Genomic DNA, 19,153 nt, shown 5'->3' on the forward strand with positions numbered 1-19,153 from the left:
CTGAGGTGCACTGAATTAAGAGGGAGAGAGGAATTCACCTTATTTCAGTCCAACAATCCAGGATCAATTTCTACACTTAAATTTTCAATCCAATCCCCATCTCTTTTAAAAACTAATACCCAATTCCAGTCACAGCTGCTATAAAGCATTAGCTTGTAAAAGGTCAAAGTGCAACCTCTGAGCTCTCTAAATTGAATGTTGCTTGTCCCACTTTCCTTTGAAATACTGCAGAGGCTGATATAAAACGACCTGGTACACAATCACACCTCTACTGGGACATGGAGCCGGCGCATCACTAGCGGTTCGTTTTGATGTCATGTATCACAACACAAAGTTTAACAGGATGTTGCCTGGCTGTGTCAAGAGATCTGGAAATCCCTCAAAAGGGATATAAACTGGAGCCGGGTAGCTTAGAACATTTTTGGAAAGGTGTATCTGTTTGCAGCCATATCCGCATGCTCACATATAAAAGCGCATCTCTCCAGGAGCCAACCAGGGATCTGATCAGATGGACGATCAAACACTAATCATTCCCTCACGGCCTATACCGAGTTAAGCTGTCATTAATTTTGCGGAATTACATCAAATCTGAGACATTCTTTATGTGGCCCACGGCCTGTAGACAGTTATACGACAGGGACTGCTGCGCTAAGCAGATGGGGCAGTTTGGCCGTGCATACTAAATACCTCTGTCCCCCATCCCTCCTTCTAGGCACTACTGCGGCTTTCTTTGTTTTCAGCCATTCGTTCGTCTGGATATTGGAGCTTTTCTCTAAGTGAATTCATTTTGTTTAACACTGTCTTAATTATTATACTCTGTTTGTGAAGTGGAATGGTATGCATAATAAATTTGATCCAAAAGTGTGGAATTGTTTTGATTCTGTGAAATGTGTCTGTAATAAAATGTACATTTGCTCACAATTCTTAGCTGTACCAACGCAACAGAAGGTCATAATCCCATTTGAGGCTTCTTCGGTGACCGCTGAAGGCAAGTTGCAATTTATGACGAGTGACACATAGGCCTACCTGCCATTCCCTCTCGATGAGACATGTGGTAAGTCATGTTTAGGCAGACCACCGTATAGGTAATAAAATTGTAGGAGCATTCTGTAGCTGCACCATTTTGTTCTCTTGGAGAATTAAACAGTTGTGCAGATGACAGAATTCCACAGGCATAAAGAATCATGCAAGTTATACTTTATACCTTGCTTAATTTATATTTGTTTATTTGGTCCAGTCGAGACAGTGCATGTCATAAATACAACTCATCGCATTGTAGCCATGGTCAAAGGTGCATCATTTTTCCCACATTTGCACTCACGAACCCACATTCATCCTGGCCTGTTATGCATGATTTTAGTACAAGGGAAACCAGAGCAATCAGAGGAAACCTATACTCAAGCACGGGGAGATCACAGAGGATCTCCCATGCAACCTCAAATATCTTTTCAATTTAGCCTCTATTCAGGAAAGACATGATGTAGTTCGACATGTGAAACTACAACTGCAACTTTTCAGACAAGGTTGTTTTAAATAGACCCACACCACGTTTTGGTTGACTGTCTCATTTCATAATAATGTATTTATTGTTTATCTGATAGACGGGTACATAAATACAGATCATCTACTGGAACCTTCAAAAGAGCCACTTTGGTCTGTTTCAAACCAAAAGTATTTTTATCCGTAGACAATAAATCATAATTTTTCAAATGATTGGAAGATAAAGAATACATCTATCTATCTATCTATCTATCTATCTATCTATCTATCTATCTATCTATCTATCTATCTATCTATCTATCTATCTATCTATCTATCTATCTAAATGAGAGTAGAGATTTACTGTTAAATGCTTTAATCTGATTGTATTATAGGGAATTATAGGAGGATCTAGCAGATTTTAATGTACATGATTCTATTTTAATGCACGTGTTTCTTGTACATTGGTTTTTAATTGGCGAATTTGCGTTCTCTCTCAGTACAGCACATTGTTTTGCTTTGTGTGTGAAATGTGCTTTATAAATAAAATTGTCTTGCCTAATGCTGGAATCACAGTGTTTGAAATCTAGCCTCATTTGCAACACCTGTCCCAATGGACGTCTAACAAATTACAATAAAACTAAATGTCCTTGAGTATTCGCTAAATCAATTAAACTGGACAGACACAATTATAGAAACCCCAGCTGAGAAGAAAAGAGATAAACAGAAGATGTTTGCCACAGAGTAAACACAGTTTTGTCCAAATGAACTACAAGCATCAGGCTACATGACATTAATCAAATCAAATTGTTTTTGTATAGCCCAATATCACTACAGGAGTTGCCTCATGGGGCTGTAGCAATATTACTGAATCATGAGCAGAAGTACTGCACCATTCACACCCCCTGTGCAGTGACACACTGCATTGTAGTACTCTTCTTTACTTGTTTTACTAGTTATTATCGATCATCTAAATTTTATCTGTGTAATCTAAACTAAATTTGTGCAATAGGCCACATTTCACAAGTCCATGCACACCTCAGGTTGTTTCTATAATAATGCATTAGAGAAGGCTGTGCTTTAGTGTTACAGACAATGCATAACACTTTTTTCAAGATGGTATACTGCCATCTGCTGTCCAGCACTGCATCAACCACCCTCCCACGGCTGGGTTTGCGCGTCCGTCACGAGCATGTATGTGGCACAAGGAGGGGGGTCTATTTTTACATTAAAGCTCAAAAGTCTTCAATATAAATGTGTCAACTCAAAATTGGCTCTGCGGGTGCAGAGATCATTAACGGATTTCAGTTAAGCCAGAAAGGCTATGAATGAACACATGGCAAAACATAAAGGCTAAAACGCAGCGACTACAAATGTTGTGGGGATTTTTCTTTCTTATTGTCATAAAAAAAAAAAAAAACTTGAGATCCTGTAACGTTTTGCACAAAAACTCCCCCGGTCGTGTTACCTTTGATGAAGCTTGTCTTCTTCAACGGTGGGAAATGTAGTTGTTACTACGACACTCTGAAAGTCTTTTCAATGGCATACAAGACTACATTTCCCACAAGTCATTCGGGGAGTGAGGTTGTCATGCTTTGTGTTTTGCATCACGTTTTTGTTATTGTTTTGTGCTAGTGGAGCAACTAAGCTGAAAGAAGTAAGCGCACTCATATATCGAAGTGCCTTTAAGCAGATGTTTGATTTTTAAGGAGTGATCAAAGGCATGCGCGTTTTGTTATAGAGCGAGCAACAAAGGTAAGAGATGACAGACTGTCGACAATGTGCGCAGATTCAGTAGCACGTACTTAAAGCTACTTCACATAGCATGCATGGCTTCTATTTGGGACATGTTGTACATCCATTAAAGTCTATGTGAAAGTAACGCATCAGCCAAAACCTCTTTGCATGTTTATGTTCTGCTTTGTTTTGTTTTTTCTCTCTCGACATGTGCTACTGTTGGGCCACAAGCCTCGCCGTGTGTATAAAGAGCCTTGTAAAAAGTGCTACTGTTTATTTGTGGCCGACTAAAAGACGATCTAATTTTTATAGTTTCCTAGCTAATATAACTATGTTTGAGGTGTAAAAAAAACAAAACTTTTAATTCCCACTTTTAACTCGTCATCCCCCGGGCACTAAAAAGAGTGTGCTACAAAGTTACTAATCCACTTCTGAACAATGTAGCAATCCCTGTTGTAAGAAGACTTAAGTGTACTATGAGTGCTATGTGCGTGCTACATAAATCTAGTCGTTATACAATGCCTTTACTTTATACTGTATTTCACAGCTGTCGGCACGTGCCATGTGCCTGTCATGTTCCAGGCTTCACAATGTTGACATTGGCTCAAGGGCTAGACTAGGTGGGCCTTAATTGGAAATCTTAGAAATGTTTGGTTTGCTGCTATTTAAAAATGTGAACTATGTATTGGTCAGCTCAGCTTAAGCCTTGTGGTGGCTCTATGCACCTTAAGTGCACGTGACAGTGTACAATAACAACTGGTTTGGCAGATGCCTTAAAATAGCCATGGTGACAGGTGTGGGTCAAGGTCGCACCATTTATACACACACTAGAGTTAACTTAAGTCATGTTTAACTACCTGTGTATAGCATGAATTCATTCTGCTCTTTTTAGCGCCGCAATGGAAAATACTTGGCCAGTGGAGTTCAGGAACATAAGCTGCAGTTACTTTCCTGAAAGTAGAGTCGATTGCCACTATTCAGTGAGATCACAACACACCTGGGCCAGTACAGATTGGATTGGGCTTTTTAAGGTATGTAACCGTATTATTACTTAAATGGTTGGTTTTGATGCACTTAAATTTAACAATGTATATTTTTAGCTTGGTTGGTCTTCGGTGAAAGACTACAACACATTTGTTTGGGCTCTTGCTCCAAATGAGGGCTTTGAAGAGGGCGCAGAGTTCAACTGCTGTGTGCAATTCCAGGGTAATAATTGACACTTCCAATATAAGAGTTTATATCCATGTGCTTAATGTATTACTGAATTTATCAATTTGTATTGTGCCGTTTCCAAATAAAAATGCTGCCATCAAAATCCATACACCCAGGACCCTGTACAACATGGGCTACTTCAGGTCAAAACCATGCACTCATTAAAACCCATGAAACTACATGCAACTACTGGAACTACTCATGATCATTCACACATGACTGACTCCTGTGAATATGTCAAATATTTATACAAAACCTTTTGATTCTATGAAGAGAATGCAAAGGATATTTGCACAAACAATGACTTAATGAGAGGCTAGTAAAATGTGTATTTTGTATGTATAGGCCTATATAAACTGCTGAAAATAGGGCACTTACATTGAGAGGCGTCTGCAGTTCTGTCCGGCTGGTGGAGGACCAACACCGGAGCGTAGCAAGACAAATCTATAACAAATACATTATTGAATTCTGGCTTAATATAGAAATTAACTTTACACCTCAGAAATGAATCTAGCGTAACAGTTAAACAAGATTAAAACACAAGGTAGCAGGTTTAGGCTTAAGTTGGTTAATGCAGTTTTTTCAGTTTTGCCTTGGAGTTAAAACAACCCAAGAATCCAGAAGAAAGTAGCAGTAAAGTAGCCTAGTAGCCAAGTGAAAAACTATCTAGTTCTTAGATCTTCTTAAATCTAGTTTTTAGGCTTATATTTAACTGGATGCTGAAGATTTGTGTTGTTTTGTGCTAGTTTTATTTTGATATTTTGTTCTGAATTGTGATCACCTGAAAAGCATCCTGATTCTAGTTTACATTTACAAAGTCCCATAATTGAAATATAATACGACAGTGTCTTTGAGTCAGGGAAATCCGGCGGTTTCGTTTTTCAGACTTTGTACATCTTGGACTAAAAAAGATCAATAAGAATAGAGACGGCTCGTTTGTTTCCCTCATTCTGTCGATTTGTCTTGGCTTCCAATTGGATGTTTTGTCATAGAAAGACATACAACACATTTTTGTAAAGTGCCCGTGTGATCGTGTCAGACTCTTAAAACAGGCGGGGTTAATCATTGTACTTCTTCAGTATTTGCAACAACGTATAATATAAAGGCAAACTTTTGTTGGCCTTTGGTTAGCCATAACATTAGCATAGACTGGACGTTTCTTTAGAAAAACAAATATACAAATATGTGTATTGGAAAAATTACAATAAATGTCAATAACATGTTGATTTAGTGGATACAAAAGTGTTACATTTAAAGTTTAAACTGGCTCAAGTCTACCCTATAAAAGAGCAGGCCTGTCTCACCTAACAGGAAACCGTGCGTCCTAAACTCAGTGGCGACATCCTGTAGGCTATAACTTTCCCAGTGTTCTTTGTAGAATGATAGGCCTACTATTTTCTGATAGAAACTAAACAGAGTGATTGTTTAGAGACTAAACAATGACAGAAAAGATATGGCCCATATTTTAAAACACACTTTTGTTATAAATGTTATGCTACAAAGACTTTCTTTCTGACTGTGGTTTTCCTCTAACAGCTTCATACTTGCCTAGAGCCAGCCCTCAACAGTATGAGTTTGTGTACATCAGTGCAAAAGGTGAGGTGTGCTCCCGCAGCCCCACATTCACTTTTTCTGCCCCAAAACCCCTTGAAGACCTGGTGACCCTTGAAGAAGAGCCCCATGCAGAGGGAGAAGGAAACGATATGCTGCTGGTTGTGCCCAGGGCTGAACTGTTACAGGTGGGCAGGCATAAGATGACAACAAAGCATTGTGTATATTTGATTGTTCCTACGTTAATGGGTATTTGAGATTTTTGTAAATATTTTAGAATGATGACCTATCTCAGATAGGCTATCTGTGTCCCCAGATATAAGGTAAACATGTTCAAATCAAGGATTTAGTTTACTGATAACAACTGTTATGTTGATTTGTACACAATTACAAAACATAATTCTTGATGCGAAAGTTGTTCACACATTTTGTTTTTTGGTTCTTGAGCCGATAATTCAATCAGAAAGCAGACACTTTAGCCACATCCTATGGTTGCTATAAATCTAAAAGAACCATATCTCACTCACACAATCCCTGTACTTGCCCCAATCAACTAATTAGTGCTAGTGCAGGTCCACCATTAGTTAAAGCTCTGTGACTAAATTTTGGAGGTTCTAAGCTTTCGAATGAGGTATGGTATGTCCATTTAGGAAGCTCATGGCAGCAGTGGTGCTGTTTAACTTCTTAAGTGTGCATCCTAGATATGCTGCTAGCAATGCTTTCATGTTCTGTTCACCAAACAATTGTTGTTGATTTTCGCAGAGTCGCCTGCAAGAATGTCTGCATGAGCGTTCAGAGCTGCTACAACTTCAAGAAGCAACAAACCAGTTGAGAGAAAGGGAAAGGGACGAGTACAAAAAGGCAAAGCAGTCCTGGGACAGGCGATGCAGTGATTTTGAGATGGAAATTGCCAGACTACAGGGGGAGCGGGAGCAAGCACAAGACAAACTGAATGAGATGAAGGAGCAGCAAAAGGTTAGACGGAAAATTAATACAATTACTTGCACTGTTTGTGTTTAAGACAATTAAAATAAATAATTTTCCCTGATCGTGAAATCGAATGTTGTACAAGTAAAGCATTCTTAACATATGAGCTTTTAAAATATTTATGCTATTTGTCATTTCTTTAGAAGGAGGCAGCTTTGGCAGAATCCCTGCTTCAAGAGAAAAGTGCTTTGTTGGAGGCAAAGGACATGTGTGAGCAGCGGATCAGAGAGCTGGAGGATGACTTCAAAATGTTGACAGACAGGGCAGTGGAAAGAGAGATAGAACTGGAGAGGTCAGAAATGTTTTTGTTATTGCTTTATTCATTGTTTTTGTATATTTTGTTGATGTATTTGTTCACAGGATGAAAGAACGATCAAGGAGAGCGGGGCTTCAGAAGAAAGAAGAAGAAAGTGAAAAAATAAATCTTCAGGTATAAAAATCACAAGCTTCACAAAAAATATTTAGATTTTCTGTATATTTGTCTGTAACTGACTTTATTCTCATTTAGATCAAGCTGGAACAAACAGAAGCCGAGCTGCGCAGTCTGTCCAAAGAGTTTCAAGGCCTAAGAAACTCATTGGCTCAAAGAGATACTAGTATTCTTCAGCTTCAAAATACCATCTCTACCCTCACCCAAAAGCTCTCTACTGCCCATAGAAAAGAGGTATGAAACAAACAACATTTATAATGCTAGATATTTAGCCAGCTTGTTGGCAGTCTTTAATTGTGAAGATTGATGTATGTACCTAACAATATAATGGTAAGTTGACAATCTTTGTCCATTTTTGACCAGGCGGAGAGCGAGGCAGCCATAAAGGAAATGCGGAGCTTACGGGAGCGTTTGGCTCTGAGTGAGCGCACTGCAGAGGGACTGAGGAATGACCTGAGTGCCATGGTGACCCAGCGAGACCTGGGCCAGGCAGAGCTGCACCAGGCCCGTCTGCAGGCTGCACAGCTCACTCTTCAGCTGGCAGACTTTAGTCTGGCCCTCAGAGAGGGGAGAGCCCAGTGGGCCCATGAGAAACAAAGTCTTCAACGAAATTCTGAGGTAATGCTGTTGTGTAATGACAGTGTCTGAGCACAGAAAAACAAGATTTATTTAAACATATGACAACTGAATTATATCTCCACTTTGAATTTAGTTTATGGTAATATTTGTTTTATTAATTGTATTTGTACTTTTAAGACACCTCCTCTCTCTGCAAAGCACTTTGAATTACTTAGTGCACAACTAGTGCTCGACAAATAAACTAAACTTGCCTTGATTTGCTGTGATTTTCCCACCTCAATAGAAGGACCATGAACGCATCGAAAAACTACACGAAGAAATTCAGAAGATGGAGGAGTCTCTGCAAGAGGAGAAAATGGAGAAAGTGAAGCTGGAAGTGGAGCTTGGACGGGAAAGGGACTGCAACAGGGTAAAATATCAAGACACACACACAAAGACACAAAGACCGTTACTCCGTGCAAGCTGCCTTGATTTGTATTTTTGGACGTTCTCTGCAGGTACAATTGAACGAAACACGTCGAGAGCTGCAGGAGCTGAAGACTAGTCTGAGGGTCACACAGAAGGAGAAAGAGCAGCTACAGGCAGAGAAAAAAGTCAGTGTCTTTTGATTATTATTATTTAATTACAGTTTGGGACATGGCAAATAATGTTATAAGTTATAAGACTGCAGGTACAAAGATACTGAGCATACCATTGGTTTTAGAAATCCTGTTCTGGTGTCTCCCTTCTGAGCTGTTACGGCGCAATATAAATAGTTTATGGAGCTGTATAAATCAGTAAAATCCAGGGCAGCCTGTGGTGATGTTGTTTAGACTCCTTGTTTTCTGTGCAGTGTCACATTTTGCTGGCACTAAAGACGTTCAGTGAACATGTCCAGCTCAGATGTGTCCCTTTTTTTGTGGGTGACTTTTAGCTTTTGAGTGATAAATCAAACTACTGTGTGCATTTCTAGCGGTTATTGTGTCTATAGTAAATATCCACTGTTGTGCACATGTGTTTGTTGTGCACATGATTTTAGTGCAATCAGAGGACCGAACATGGCTAGGGTGATGAGGGTAATGCCGGCTGGAGCCATGACAAATGGCGTGCCCCTGTGTGTGGTACAGTAACAGTATTTTCTACTTAAGGACTTGATGGAGTACATCTGTCAGCTGGAGCAGAAGATGGGAGCAGTGACCACAGCGACCGGTGCCAAGTGGAGCGCTTCCCTGCTCTCCTCTGTCGGTGCGTCCAACACAATGCCTGTGTGGACAATAAAACAGCTGAACATTTCAAGCAATAACACTGTAGACTGTATTGATCCAACTGAGTGAAAGAGTTTATGGTTCTAGAGTAATAGCCTATTTGATCAACTAATATGCAAGTTAGGAAATGAATTATTCTTATCCAAATCAACCAAAACCTTTTATAAACATAAATAATTAATAGTTGATAAAAGGGATTAAAAAAAAGAAATGATGTCCAGAGTGTCTACTGATATTAAGCTATTTATCTCCACTTCTTCATAAAACAAAATATGACACCATAAAAGATAAATGAAAAGCAATGAATTGTAAATAAACCAATACATAGCAATAAAATGCCTAACTAAAAACAATCAAATAATATCATTTCCATATTCATCTTTAGCCATGGATTCATTGTCTGACTCTGAGGACGAGAACCCCGAGGCCCTGCAGCCCCTCAGTGCACCTCTTGGACACTACAGTCTGTGTGAGCATGGCCAGCCAGAGGCCCTGCTCTTGACCACCCCCCCACAGTCGCCGCGGGACAGTGAGAGAAGTGCGGTGGTCATCAACCAGCCAGCGCCTCTCTGCTCACCCCGCCAAACCGGCTCCGACGCTCTGGCTCACAGCTCCGATTCGGTGAGACTAAAATGAAATGGTCCGATTACTGTACGCTGATAGTGAAAATGAGTTACGTCTTTATGCCCATCAGTAAAACACAGTTAGACATTATCGCCGAGAGGCAATTAGGCTCAGCACTGAAGGTTATTAGTCAGTAATAGCTGCTACATATATTTGTCCAAAGTGCATGTGTGTCGGTGTGTTCAGGAGGACGAAACGGAGAGACTGCAGTGTTTAACACGTAGTTCTGGAGAAGAAGCGGATCTCCTGCTGCCGGATCATGCAGACTTTTTGCTTGGGTACAACCAAAACACACGCACACTGTATTTATTTTAATGCTCCTTTAAGTATTCAGCCCATATAAAACCATTTCAAACGGTGTAAGTTCGCCTCAGAAAGCAATAGCAAATAAATAATTGACAATTTTTCATAATTTATCAAGCCATTCACTGATGTACACATTTGCTTCGCATAATTACAATGCACTGTGGGATGAAAATTCTCAAAGTAAATAACTGACAGGCTTTTTCACCTCTGTCATTTTACTTTCATTTAGAACAAATATTTTAGGAATACAAGAGAGTTCAAAGCTCCTGCGGACAACATTATTTATGGGCAGTGAGTGAGAATGACTGGAAGATGGAAGTTTTGAATATGTGGTCGTAAAAGAAGTTGAGAGGAGACGGTGAGACAGAAGTGGGGCATGGGAGGTGGAGAGTGGGAGGACAAGGGGACAGATAAGTTGACAGCAAGCTGTAGCGATGATTTAACTCTGGGGTGTAGCGCAGTCACGGGCCAATTTTCAGCATCATTAAAGCCTTCACTCTCCCACTCATCTACTCTTTCAGTCTCACCTTCTCTCTGACAAAACGCTCTGTTTCTTTCAATTTTGTTTTAAACTTCTCTGCATTGTGTCTTTCTCCAGTGATCTGGCTGACACAGCGCTTTGGTAACCAGTGGCTTCAACACTGATCAAAGGGACAACAAAGAACTTTCTGGATTAATGTGTGACTCTGCAGTATTCACAGTAACCAGCACATACAGTACACGACTCAGCACAACACAGAGGGAATATGAATATATGCATTTTATTCTCTACATCTGCAATCACCCTTCTTTATGCCGAGACTGCCATCTTATTGCCTTTATTGTTTGTTGTGTAAAGTCCACACTATATTTCTGGTGAGCACAATGTAAAGCTGGGCTTTTAGACTCGAATTTGGATTAGTCTGATCTCCCTGTGCTGTTGCAAAAATGCTTTCTATTGAATCATTGCTTTGTCGAGAGGTTTACGATGAATGTTATGACATTTTTATGACGTTGATGATTAGAAGTCACGACAGGCTTTGTAATTATGATGTTTTGTGTTGGGCTCTGCCTCTGCTGAAATCATGGCAAACTCTGCATTAACATTCTACAGCTGTCGGAGCTCTTCATGCAAAACACAAAGTAACGTCATAAACACCTTGTTCTGCAGTTGCAGCTAGCAAATCTAGACACCTTGAACTTGACAGCAAAGGTAAACTAAATAGACATGTATTATGTATTATTATCATTATTATTATTATTATTATGAAAGTAACACTACAATTTTGAAGCTCGACTTTTTAATGTCCAAATACTTTTGTCGCTTTGGTGGTGACTTCTTTTGTTCATATTGAAATCCTTATTCTCATAACCATTTCTCAAGTTGTGCCTAAAAAACTTTTATATGTATATATATATATATATATATATATATATATATATATATATATATATATACAGTATAGACATATATATATATATACATAAGCTCCTCACTTATGAATTTTATATTCTTTGCTTCTGTATAATTTATTGCTTGGTGCACAGTTCCCACTTTTATTCAATACAGATAACATTTCTAATGCATTTCTAATCATATATGAAGTGAGATATTCTGCAATAAGCATGTAAGTCATAGTCTTTATTGTTTTCTACATCTTAAAGTGGACATTATATTCATACATATTATACCTGAGGTCAGACACAGGTCCACTGTTTTAATTGTTTTCTTCTATTATTCAAAGCTTTGTCCGTGTGTATTCTGATTACTTTATTGTCAAAGATGCATGTCTACAAAAATTATTATTATTTTTGAAATATCCTTATAAAAGTATTTAAAAAAAAAACATTTTAAATCATTTTATTTTACGTCTTAACAGCATTTATATGTAAACACTAATGTTTTCAAGAGAATTTCACACCTCATGTATCTTATTTGTGTAGCGTTGGGTTTACGTCCCGAGGAAGTTATTTTTGCAGCTCTGTGTCAGGACACAGCCCCACTCTGCAATAAAGTTGTTATGGTTTATTTTGAGGTTTTGTGTGTCAAGGTTATACTTGTATTTTCTTATCAGCCGTGTAACAGGGTGTGGTCGGGGGTTCTAAATAATAAAATGGTTTACGTATCCTAATTGTGTCTTATGTGTCTTTTCTGGCCAAAGATCATAGCAACATTTTGCTCCTTGACATTTCACTGGTAATTAACTTTGACATTTCTTCACACACTTTTACAGCCCTTTGCCTCTTGGCTCATCGGTATCTGTGATGCGTACACTCTTTCTTTTTCTCCCTCTCTCTCTCCTTGCCTTTTTGGTTTCTTCGGTCTATGGCTTCTCCCTCAGGGCAAACTTTCCTATCAGCACCATCATCCCTGTGCCGCATTACTAGTCCAGTTCTTGTTTTGTTCAAGCTGCAGTCTCCCGTCTCACACTCCCTCCATCTTAAGTCTGGGGTGACTATAGCTAATTATAAAATCAATGATGCCAGGCTGCCTAGTTTACAGCCCCCTCTAAAACCTTAACTGGGAAATCACTGTGGAATTGATGACTCCCTCACTCTTTATCTCTTTTAATTAGAAATGTAAAAGATATGAAGACCCAGAGGCCAGAATACATCTCAGAATTATTTTATGACACCAACGCCCACGTCCCCCCCATCTCTATCTATTCTCAACCTGTTTATTTTCATTTTCATTCCCGGTGGCACTTACTCTAGTTAGGCACCTTTACCCTATCCGCTATACCCTTTTGTTTAAGACTGGCTGCTGGCACACGGGAAGACATGAAATTTATGTCCTCTGTACTTGAAAACCCCCTTCACCTTCCAGTCACCTCTGCTTGCCTCTCTTGACTGATTCTCAACTCTCCAAAGAGCCACTGCATTTGTCGCAAAAGACACAGTGGTATTTGTGCATTGCAGGCGAGGATCAATGCTTTCCAATGAGCCCTGGTTACTCATCATCACACATCCCAAAGTCTTACCCTTTTCGATCAGATGTACAGCATAGATCTGTGATCAAAACAAACTGAACTGATTTTTAGCAAAAGGAACAGAATCAGCACTGCTTTCCCTCCTCACTGAAATCACAAATTGCTTAATATTGCAGTGGTTTATTTTCTTTATATTCGCTTCACTTTACTATTCATTGAACACGGGATCCGAAAGTATCAATTCATCAGTTCAAAGTAGACTTGTGCAAAAAAAAATAGTGTTCCATCAATGTGTTGATGTTTGGAATAAAAATAAAGCCTGTGCATACCTTCTAGTGTGATGTGTACTTCTTTTTCCATGTTGCATTTTTGTGTTGTTGTTGTTGCAACCTTGGGGTCCCTGTCCCCTGATATTTTAGTGCTTGAGAAAGCTATATGAAACATCCCTATTCTTCTGCACTGCCCGTCCCTCCCTGTGGTTTCCATGGCAACACCATCCTCTCGATATATAGGCCCATTTCATTGTTCCTTGTAAAATAGTGTATAATGTATGGGCCTTATTTTAATCCCTGTCTGGTGTTATTGATCTGCCTTTAATGATAGTTAATTAAAGCAATCATATAATTGATAGAATCTCATCTGAGTTTATCACCCTCCTCTGATTCTGCCTTTCCGAGGCTCTATTCATAAAACCAAGGTGGTGCTCCTAACAGCGGTGCGCTTGTCTTATAAGCTCTAATCAAACATTAAGAGGATACAGTCTTGTTATTGAAAATGAATGACTTGGAGCGTTCTTAGATAAGGCAGGGGATAGTTGTTTAATTTACAGTACAAGTACACACATGTCTTTGTTGTTTTATACGTGAGTAAAAGTTTATTATTTTCCCTGTAGCCTAAATGAAAACATCGGCATGAACCACAAGCTAACAATGACTGTTTCGCAATAAATAACTTTTGATCCCTGGCAAATGTAAGGGGGAAGAAACATATCTAGGCCACTTGTTTACGTATATAACACTAAATAAATAAATAAATAAAAAATATCTGCAAAAAGTTCAACCGTGGTGATTTTTATCTATGCGCCCTTTTGGTTGGACAGCCTACTCCTCACCTGAACCCATCAAACCACCAAAGGAGCAAATCTTCGCTGCATATTTTATCAGGTGTCCTTGCTCTGCAGGGGCTCGTGATTTACTGGCCCAGGCGCCCATTTCCTCTGTGACTCACCCACTGCTCGCTGCCTCCAAGCTGAGCGCACGAAGGAGCGTCTCTGCTGAGGGGAGCAGTGCAAGAGCTCCCTCTACTGGTCTATGTTGGCATCGCTAGATCGCAGTGCTGATCGTACTTTATGAGCATTTATTTACTGAGAATGATTGTTTGAGGGAAAACTGCTTGGGGGGAAAAAAAAGGTTACACTTTATTTTTACACAACCTTGACCTTACCTGTAATCTGCTTTGTAACAATAAAAACATGTACTTATAGCACATACAATATGGAATCATGAGTATTACTGTTGAGGTACATAATGTAATAAGACAATACGGTTAGGGCTTAGGGTCTTATTACATTATGTACCCCCAAACTACAAATACATATTATTCCATAGTGTATCTAACCCATAGGTACAGTGGGGCAAAAAAGTATTTGGTAAGTTCCCCGTAGACTTCCTATTGGATTTCAGCCAAATACCTTTTTTTGCACCACTGTACAAGTTATTACAAATTGTTACACAGCACATTACATTGTACTAAATTTCGCAGGTACAATGTATCAAGGGTAGTGTAACTGACATGTAGGCTAATGCTGTGCAATAACAGAATCCCCCTCAAAACAATAAGATTAATTTGTACTTTTGGTGTTAAAAAAACAAAACAAAAAACCTCCACCAGTTTGACTAATGGGCTCGACATAATACGAATAAGCAAAATTGACATTGGCCAGTATCTTAATCGCACTGGCTTGTTTATACTATTCCAATGTTGAAATTTGGTATGCAAATATTAAACACAGCCTATTACACATATACAAATTAGCAAAAATGTTTTTGTTTTGATTTCTAGAGACGTGTAAACAATAGGCTTCTATAGAGCAAAATAAGCAAAAACATCGTATTTAATCATAAAAAACATTGACAAGTCACTTTTTAAATAGACACAGGGACCAGAGAGAGAAAAAGCCGACTGAATGGCTAGTTAGTCCAAATATTGAAAAATACACACAAAATAAATGCAGACATGTTTTATAATATCTCAAAAATTTATTGTGCCTGTTTATATGGCTTTTCTTTGTATGACAAGAGTTGACATAAAACTTGAGTAACTCTCTTGGCCATGATGAACTAACAAAAAAAACAATATAACAATGAGATAGCAATGAAGAGATCACACAGGGGTCATGTGTGACAGCACCAAGAACATTCACTCCATGGCTAAAACGTAACAGCATTCATACATATTTTACACACGCTCAACAATGACAAGACATGTCTGTTTTGTGAGATGGGACCTCTCATTGCTACAGAGATAAATGTATTGCTTCGAAGAGAGGAAGAATAAAAACGATGTATGTATCATCTGTGCATTTCCAGCCAGACATTTTGGCAATAAAGATATTGAATCAAGAGAACACATACTATAACCCTCCACAGAGCTGCTTTTTTGAGAGAAGTGGGGATATTCACAAGAAAGACATAAAAAATATAATGGCTTTAGGGATGAGAAGGCAGTTTGCTGCATGAATGCCAGTGCAAGCACATGGACGCTGGGCAGCATTGGTGGTGGTGATGATAACCTGTTGTTGTGTCACCTTCTATGTACACAAAAGGGTAACTGAGCTGAGCAAAAACTAAATACACATATAAATATTGCCAGTTTCTAGCACGCGCGCTGCTAGGGTTTGGTCCTAATGAAAAGCCCTGAGTTGGATTCCATATTGTCTTCCAAAAAGTTTCCTGGTTTTCTCTTCTTGCATATGTCTTTCGAGTGTTGCATAATACAAGGAAGACAGTGTGTGTGTGTGTGTGTGTGTGTGTGTGTGCGTGCGTGCGTACGTGCGTGTGTGTGCGTGCGTGTGTGTGTGCGTGTGTGTGTGCGTGTGTGTGTGTGCGTGTGTGTGTGTGAGAGAGAGAGAGCTTTGCCTTGTAACAATATGTAACAATCAATAGAGGGTGCTTAAAGTTTGATTGTAGAGATGTTGCTGTTAACGGACACACACAAAAACTACTCTTGGAACAAAGTGTGCCTTACTTGAATATCTCAAAAGTGCTACATATATGGTCAAGTGTAAGATTCTGTCTTGGACCTTAATGTCAGGTTGGCACACACTTGTTACGACTAAGAATAGAGTAAGGGGGTGTGTTCATGAACATTTTTATTAGTGCGTACGTTTGTGAAGTAATGAGTGGTGATTTCTCCAAAGATGACTTACTGTACTTTGGCACGTTTTCCGTAGTGATAGCATAAGCTGGCTGAAACAATGTAATGCAGATTCCCTGAAAAAATGAATTGTGTTTCTGTAACAAAACAATAGTCCCCTATGCTGATTATCATTGACATCCACATTGAGCAAAAGCGCTCACATAAACCCCAGCTAAACATAGCCTATTAAGGAAGACCAAGACCGTTTTGATTACCCTTCTTTCCCTCTGAAAATCTTCTCAGGAAATCTTATTAAAGGAAAAACCTATCTAAAGGGATATATAAAACCAGAATAACAAATAAAAACAAAAACATACAAAGTTATATAGATATGCATGGACTTATTCATAAAATGAAAAAGAAAATGGAAACAATATTTAAATGCAATAACCACAATAACAGAGATTAGCATACTCAATTTGGTTTTGCCCTGTACTCTTGTTTTCCTTTGACAAATGTGCTTCTTGTAATCCATCAGCGTCACATGCTGGTATCTGGTTTGGCCATTTCCCTATTATGACATAAAGAACAACAACACTGAGAAAAGGAAATTATCTTTCTCAAAGAGGTGATCTGCTTTGTGCTGTGTTCACTTCCCTCTAGGCTATACCATGAGTTTGTATAGTATACTGTCTTCTCTCCTGTACTGTTTTCTTATAGTTCACTTGTCATGGACCATGTGGCCTGAGTTAGGAGTGTCTGCACACATAAGGCTCTGCTGTGCCCTGCGGAGGGACACATAGATGTGCAAGGGGAGGGGAAGGAAAAAACAGCATCTTTCTTGAGGTGAAAGTGTGATTGTTTTTTTTTCTCTGAGCACAGTGAGTTTGTAAATCATGTATATTTGTAAAAAAAAACATACATGTTGTTTACTGTGCCCTCCCGCTATTAAGGCCTGTCTTCGACCCAGCTAAAGGCTCCAATGGGCCCCAGGGTTCACCGTCACTGTCCGAACACCTGTCCCGCTCTTCATTGCCCCCGTCGTCGTCGTCGTCCTCGTCTTCCTCTTCCGGAGAGGGCTCGCTGCCATTCTCTGTGGCCCAGCTGTCGTCCTCATCCTCAGCCTCCTGTTTGAGCACCAGGGCTGGAGGAGGAGGAGGTGGGGGCGGAGGAGGGGGGCTGTCGTTGGACTCCGTTTGGTCTTCAAAGGCCTCTGGGTTCTCCAGCATCTCCCTGATTAATGGAGGCATAGGCCCTGGAATCTCCATCTTCAGAGTGATGGCTCTCTCTGCACCTGAACAGACCAGAGAGATGGACAGTTTTATAGTAATTTATGCACAGACTTTACCCTTGCTTTACATATGTTACACAGTCCGTGGACCTTTAAAAGCAATACTTCTAATTTGAGGAGGTTAGTGTTTATTCTTGTCATTTAAAATTGATACTGACCCTTGGTGCTGATTCCCCGAAGGTCTGTGACTTTCATGAGCATTCGGGGAAACATGTGAGGCTTGTTGGGGCGCCTGCGTCGGGCGTAGATTTTTAGTGCTTCCAGCAAAGGCTCCTGAAGCTTGTCCACTTTCTCAGGCTCTTCAAGATCCATTCGATCTAAGGAAGGATAAAAAATATCACAGTTAACTCTTATTTGGTGGTCCTTCAAGTTTTATTTTGTATACTTAAGGAATAGTTATTTATTGTTGCAGTACCTCCACAGATGAGGCAGATGGCACTAAGGAGGCCCGTTTCTGTGTCGTCCATCTCCAGGGGCAGAAGCTGGCCAGCAAAGGCAAACACGAGGTCTGTGAGAGGTCCAAAGCCAGCGTTGTGCATCTGAGTTCTGTTTAGAGTCAGGCCATCAGAGAAAGTCATAGTGTCCTGTTCTGGAGTGTAGCGTGTGCAGATCCTCAGCATCTGGAGAGTAGAAAAATGTCACATGAGAGATGAAATAGGATATAACATATCAATTTTTAATCATTATTAATCAAAATGCATCACGGTCACTATTTAAGATAAGCAAATTAGCTCAATGTAATTGAAGTTGTACAATAAAAAAGGTCTATTCTGTAATACTTTTCAGCATAACATAACAGTTCCTCACAACAGGTAACAAATATTACTTTGTTTTTCTTAGTTAAATAGTTAGTTTTAGGCAGAGGTTGAAAATACTGTATGTACTTTATTTAGCTATATGTCCGGTATGGTCCAATTAACAACATTTGTGAGTATCATTTTTCTCCACAAGATGTCAGTATTTGTACTTTGTACTTTATACTTATTTCTATTTCCCCTTCCACCTGGAAAAGAACCCCACAAAGTTCCCACAAAGAGTGTTTCTGTACCAGTATATCCAAGCAGGCCGACTTAAGTAGAGTGATCTGGTCAGCGATGGTGAGGGTGGTGAAACCAGGCAGCCTCTTCGCAAACTCCACAATCTTGATGATGCATTTAGTGGAGAGCTCACTGAACTTGTCCCATAGCCCCAAGTCTAGCTGGACTCGGTGGTCTGAGCTGGAGTTCTGCATGCACACAAAGAGCCACACATCAGCTTGGTAGTGGAGCACATTTACATTTTACATCAGTCAAGGACAAATCCATTTACATGTTGCATCAATCATTCTGAGGCCACACAGATGGTCTAATGGGGAACTGAATTAGTTAGGCCAACACTATGTAGGGTAAGGCAAATTCAGAGCCCTGCATTGGGAGTTTTAATTACACATTTTATATTGTATGTCAGT

General features: G+C 39.5%; 4 protein-coding genes across 5 annotated transcripts in view; 2 read left to right on the forward strand and 2 right to left on the reverse strand.

Moving 5' to 3' along the window:
* The window catches only part of LOC306964035 (rho-related GTP-binding protein RhoA-A-like), a 470,655-nt gene extending 456,357 nt beyond the window's left edge, over positions 1-14,298 (reverse strand). The window contains exon 1 of the mRNA XM_079557876.1: positions 14,286-14,298. The gene's annotated coding sequence lies outside the window, so the exon portion shown is untranslated. The remainder of the gene's footprint in view (positions 1-14,285) is intronic.
* Positions 1-19,153, forward strand: part of znf740b (zinc finger protein 740b) — a 220,933-nt gene that overhangs the window by 194,403 nt on the left and 7,377 nt on the right. The gene's annotated exons all lie outside the window — the stretch shown is intronic.
* calcoco1a (calcium binding and coiled-coil domain 1a) lies at positions 3,073-11,335 on the forward strand. Its single transcript, XM_079558948.1, has 15 exons — positions 3,073-3,234; positions 4,109-4,247; positions 4,317-4,422; positions 5,965-6,167; positions 6,742-6,954; positions 7,110-7,258; positions 7,327-7,396; positions 7,475-7,630; positions 7,760-8,014; positions 8,259-8,384; positions 8,473-8,568; positions 9,103-9,199; positions 9,605-9,840; positions 10,030-10,121; positions 10,748-11,335. Exons 2-15 carry the CDS (start codon positions 4,116-4,118, stop codon positions 10,773-10,775), a joined length of 1,959 nt encoding a protein of 652 aa, XP_079415074.1. The 5' UTR covers positions 3,073-3,234; positions 4,109-4,115; the 3' UTR covers positions 10,776-11,335.
* The window catches only part of rarga (retinoic acid receptor gamma a), a 44,262-nt gene continuing 42,280 nt past the window's right edge, over positions 17,172-19,153 (reverse strand). For both annotated transcript variants that reach the window (XM_079557867.1, XM_079557868.1), the window contains 4 exons: positions 18,755-18,931; positions 18,122-18,326; positions 17,865-18,023; positions 17,172-17,709 (listed from right to left, as the gene is read on the reverse strand). In XM_079557867.1, the coding sequence (XP_079413993.1) occupies positions 17,345-17,709; positions 17,865-18,023; positions 18,122-18,326; positions 18,755-18,931 (906 nt within the window). In that variant the 3' untranslated portion in view covers positions 17,172-17,344. The remainder of the gene's footprint in view (positions 17,710-17,864; positions 18,024-18,121; positions 18,327-18,754; positions 18,932-19,153) is intronic.

Source organism: Gobius niger, assembly GCF_951799975.1.
Source record: "Gobius niger genome assembly, chromosome: 6".
Lineage (NCBI taxonomy): Eukaryota > Metazoa > Chordata > Actinopteri > Gobiiformes > Gobiidae > Gobius > Gobius niger.